The 5,405-nt window shown below is 38.0% G+C and overlaps 1 protein-coding gene across 1 annotated transcript in view; it reads left to right on the top strand.

Annotated features, from left to right (window-relative positions):
* LOC107587915 (FH2 domain-containing protein 1-like) overlaps positions 1–4,856 on the top strand; it is a 12,928-nt gene extending 8,072 nt beyond the window's left edge. Inside the window, exons 9-12 of the mRNA XM_016275878.1 lie at positions 94–159; positions 1,896–2,000; positions 3,077–3,184; positions 3,624–4,856. Of these exons, the coding sequence (XP_016131364.1) occupies positions 94–159; positions 1,896–2,000; positions 3,077–3,184; positions 3,624–4,694 (1,350 nt within the window). The 3' untranslated portion in view covers positions 4,695–4,856. The remainder of the gene's footprint in view (positions 1–93; positions 160–1,895; positions 2,001–3,076; positions 3,185–3,623) is intronic.
* Positions 4,857–5,405: the final 549 nt, after the last annotated feature.

Here is a 5,405-nt window from a genome sequence, read left to right as displayed (position 1 = left end):
TGATGTTTAATATTAAACTGTGATGCTAGAGCCACATAAGAAACATAGCTTTATTTCCATTTAAATTATTTTCTCATGTGTCTGTTACCACAGCAAGCCCAGAAGATTGATGCATCGCTACTGAAGTTCCCAGAGCAGCTACAGCACATTGGAGATGCAGCAAGGTAGGCCACAAATTGCTGTTTGAAAAAATATTGCACTTTTCTATAATTAATTTATTTTATGTTTTAAATTAATTGTAGCTGATTATAAAAACACACATGTTACAAAAATCTGTTGATAAAGCTTTAACAATAAAACCTGTGTTATTTTAGTGTGCTTTATATACAATTATGGTATTTATAATAATTTGAATAGCTTTTATTTAAAAAAAATATTTCTCTTAAGCTTTAAAGTAAAATATTAATTATATATCAGTTTTAGTTGTAGAAATTTTAGTGCTTGTACTTCAATCTTTCACTTAGCTGCCAAAGCAACATTTCAAATTGTTTTAAGTTTAAGCATTTCATCTTATATTCATATATATTTTCCAACTTTATAAAAAATCCTTTTATATTTGTAGTTAACAATACTGATTTTAACAATAAAATGTATTATGTGTCAGTCTTATGCACACCCCTTCAAGTAAAGTGTAACCGGATAAATTCTCAAATGTTCACACCTTATTTCTTTACAGAGGATGATTCTTTATTACTATAGCCTATTAATGTTCCACTATATTATGCGATCATCTGACGAGTTTTGAGCGCTCTCTCTCGTTATTGCCATTACACATAGTGGGGAAGAAATGTCATCAAAATGATTTTAAATAAAAAATAGCAATTTAATGAGTTTCTGTTTTTATAACATGATATAGGACTATAGCCTATCACACAAACAAGAGTCCTGTTTTTTTTCTTCTCTAATATCTGCACGATCGCAAATGTACAATAAACAACAACTTACAGAGTAACTTTCAGACACAAAATTCCGTTTTGTTCTGTCAGAAACAAAATAGAACAAACAGTAGAACCGCTACGTCTCTGAACAACAGTGTTTTGTTCCTTAATGTTACACAGACCAGCAAATGATTCAATCAGGCTATAAGTTCAGTCGTTTGCAAAGTTAAATGAATCAGCTTTTTAAACGAATCGGTTGATTCAACTCACTCATTAAGACAGTCACTTGCTGCCACCTACTGGCGGCTTAAGATTCATATTTTAAGCTCATTTAATTTTTGCAATCATTTAATATTTCTACATTAAAATGTTATATTTAAACTTAACATTATGCACAGTCCATCTATGAATTTTGTTGATAGTAATTTCATTTGATTGTTAATAGCCAGCATGTCTTTTTATTCGATTGAATTTATTGATTAAATAAGAACCTCACAAGAGGACACAGATATGACAATAACTTTTATAATACTAATAAGCCAACATCTCCGCGGTTTTTTTTTTGTTAGTCAAAGTTATTTCAGGGTTTTGATCTCTCAACTGAGAGAACACATCCTGTTTATTATATTATAATGAATATTTAATATTACATTTAAACTTTGACTATAGCTTATACATGTTGCATATTAATTGTACTATTTATGAACCTCAAAGCACATGTTTGTGTATTTTGTGTTACTCCATAATGATGTTCTATTTGAGGGCATTTGTAGTGTAGGTATAGGGCCCAAACATAACCTCAAGCCCAGGGGCCCCCGCCCCCCTATGTCCTGCCCTGGTCACAAGTCCTCGAGACCTATTTAGTTTATCTCTGAATATGAGCATGCAAGTTTTTTGTCCAAAGTTGCTAGATATGGTAACACACTATTGAGTCTATTGACTATTGATGTGCTTACACAAATGTTATTGTTAAATAAGAGTTTCTACAATTTAGCTTTTCTTTGTTCTTTTTTTTAGAATGCAGACACCAGGTTAAAGGAGGCCGAGGCGGCCTTCAAAAACCTTTCAGCCGTGAGTGATTCGGTAGCAGAGTATTTCTGTGAGGATCCAGCAGAATTCATGGTTCCATCAACTATGGCAAGTCGTCCAGGTCCTGAAGGTCCCAGACCATCACACTACCACCACCATGTTTGTCTGTTGGTATAATGTTCTTTTTATGAATTGCTGTGTTGGTTTTACGCCAGATGTAACGTGACACACACCTTCCAAAAAGTTCAACTTTATCTCATCAGTCCACAGAATATTTGCCCAAAAGTCTTGGGGATAATCAAGATGTTTTTTTGGCAAGTGTGAGACGAGCCTTTGTGTTCTTTTTGGTCAGCAGTGGCTTTTGCCTTGGAACTCTCCCATGGATGCCGTTTTTGCCCAGTCTCTTTCTTATTGTTGAATCATGAACACTGACCTTAATTGAGGCAAGTGAGGCCTGCAGTTCTTTAGATGTTGTTCTGGGTTCTTTTATGACCTCCTGGATGAGTCGTCGTTGTGCTCTTGGAGTAATTTTGGTAGGCCGGCCACTCCTGGGAAGGTTTACCACTGTTCCAAGTTTTTTCTATTTGTGGATAATGGTTCGGACCATGGTTCACTGGAGTCCCAAAGCCTTAGAAATGGCTTTATAACCCTTTCCAGACTGATACATGTCAACTATTTTGTTTCTCATCTGTTCTCGAATTTCTTTAGATCGTGGCATGATGTGTTGCTCCATAAGCATGCTTCACTTTGTCAGACAGGTTCTATTTAAATGATTTCCTGATTCAAGAGGTCTGGCAGTAATCAAGCCTGGGTGTGGTTAGTGAAATTTAACTCCGCTTTCTAAAATAATGTGGTTAATCACAGTTCTTTCATGATTTAACAGGAGGGGGGGCGATTAATTTTTCACGTAGAGCCAGGTAAGATTGGACAGCTTTTTTCCCTTAATAAATGAAATCATTATTTAAAAACTGCATTTTGTATTTACTTGCATTATCTTTGTGTAATATTAAAAATAGTTTGATGATCTGCATCTTTTAAGTGTAACAAATACACAAAAAATTTAAAAACAGGAATGTCTGTAATGATATTGTTCATCCTCCTCAACCAGGTAAAAAAGAGTTTAAAAAAATAATGACCTTAAGCCCGTTTCATTTCTCTTCTCCATATAGGAGAATCTTGAACGAGAAATGGTGGAGGTGAAGCGCAGACAGCGAGAGCGTACTCAGATCGCGACCAAACGACGTTCCACCGCCACCTGGGGGCAAAGACTTTTCATGGCACTGTATATTGTTAAAAAAAATGTAAACGTCTAGTTCTATTTAACTTTCTAAAATGTATCACTGTTGCCACAAAAATATAAAGTGTTTTCAGTATTGATAAAGAATATTTCTTGAGCAGTAGATATTTAGATATTAGAATGATTTATGAAGGATCTTGTGACATACATTTAAATATCAGGGTCATTACTTTAGGCAATTATAAATGGTAAATATTAAATATTTAAATAACAAATATGATTTCCTTTTTTTTTTTTTTTTACATTATTAGTATTTTATTAGTGTTCAGACTTTAAAAAGACAAAAAAAGGTTTGTCATGATTTCTGTAATGGCTGCAACAGATGTCTGTAATGATATTGTTCATCCTCCTCAACCAGGTAAAAAAGAGTTAAAAAAAATAATGACCTTAAGCCCGTTTCATTTCTCTTCTCCATATAGGAGAATCTTGAACGAGAAATGGTGGAGGTGAAGCGCAGACAGCGAGAGCGTACTCAGATCGCGACCAAACGACGTTCCACCGCCACCTGCTCCTCACGAGACAAAGACATTGAAGGAGTTGCTCTGGAGTCCATCCTACAGAGGTTTAACAGCCGCCAGTCCCGCCGTAGAGCCGGGACCAGTTCCCCCTCATGGGGCAATCTTACTGAGACCACCATACCGGAGAAACGCCCCGCTGACAACAGAGAGGTCAAGAGAGACAGCTGGATCAAAAGTGCCATGCAATCCCCTTTGATTAAGGAGAGCGTTGATAAAGATGAGACACCCAAGCACCCAGAGATTACAATCTCGAGCTCAGTGCAGAAAAGTGCCAATTCCTCAATCAATCAACGTGTCTCTGTATTCACGGTGCAGGAGGAAGAAGATGTGCAGACAGAGACAGAGGTGCAAAATATGAGAGAGGTGTCACGGAAAGTTTTGCAATACCAGTCCAGTCGAAGTAGCATTTCATCCAGCGAGCCCCTGTCACCGATCCTGTCTCCCAGGCAGACATTCTTCCAGGAAGACAGAAGACTGCTGATCGTGACCATAGAAGAAAACGCATCTAAATCCAGCTCTCTGCTGCAGAATGGCCAGATCATCAATCGCCGGCACACAATCGCACTTCCTGAGGCCAGTTGTGGAAATACCAGCCAAGAGGATCTGTTTGTGCCTAGTAATCTAAACGCATCTCCGGCTCCTTCTATAGGTGTTATTGGAAAAGGGAAATCTGTGGATTGCGGTATGATTGCCACATTGCAAAACTCTACAGAGACTGTTAAAGATTCAGACACCAAGCCACTTAATTCTCAAGAGGAATCACAATCTGTTGACTCATCACAATCGGTCGAGCCGGAGGCGAAGACTGAAGAGACAGTGCCTAGCTTGCAGTTTAGTACTGGGAAGAGACATAGCCAAACAATATCATTTAAAAGCACTAAAGAAGGCTTCAGCCTTATGTCTTTATTTAAGCGTTGGCGTGAAAAAGAATCAAAATCAAAAGAGCTTGATTCTGACAGCGTAGACCCATGATCTTAAACACGTTTTCTATTTATTCAGGCATTCATGCTAGGTGTCATGCTGCGTTTATTGAAAACAAGATTGGTGCTCTGTCACTGTTGCTTGCTGAAACAGTGAATAGACATTTATTTCCATGTCTACTATAAAAGGAGAAAAAATAATGCACATGCAATTACACAGTGTAACAAAGTTCGTAATGGGAAGAAGGAAGTGACTCAGGTAGGCGGTTTGGAGACTCGTGGCTCTTTTCTTTCTTTCTTTAAAGTTCAACAAAACACAAACGGGGCACTTCCAGCACGTTCTCAATCTGCCCAGGGCATAAACTCAGTTCAATCAGCTCTCCTCCTCCGGCTACGGGATGGCCACGAGTCCCAGCCTCTCTCTCCCTCTACGTTCTCCAGTCTGCCCTTTTATCTGGTCTCTCCAGGCTAATTACTGCAATCAGACACAGGTGTTCATCATTTTGCACTTGACCTACTTACTCACCGCTCGTCTGCCGTCCCTCTCTCCCGCTGCAGACTTCGCTGAACCATGCCCCCCTCGCCACACACAGCATCTAAAAACAGTGTTGAGATCAGTAGAAAATTAAGACATTTTGCCTCCAGTGTGCTTTCTTCAACACAAGGGGGCAGTACATGACATTTTCCATGATGATACTGCATCTGTATCTGCAAAAATGAACCATTCACAATGCCAAGACGAAGAATAATTATCCTTATTTTA

Source organism: Sinocyclocheilus grahami, unplaced genomic scaffold, assembly GCF_001515645.1.
Source record: "Sinocyclocheilus grahami isolate Dianchi unplaced genomic scaffold, SAMN03320097.WGS_v1.1 scaffold6.1, whole genome shotgun sequence".
Classification (NCBI taxonomy): Eukaryota; Metazoa; Chordata; class Actinopteri; order Cypriniformes; family Cyprinidae; genus Sinocyclocheilus; species Sinocyclocheilus grahami.
This window is presented reverse-complemented; position numbering and strand designations above follow the sequence as displayed.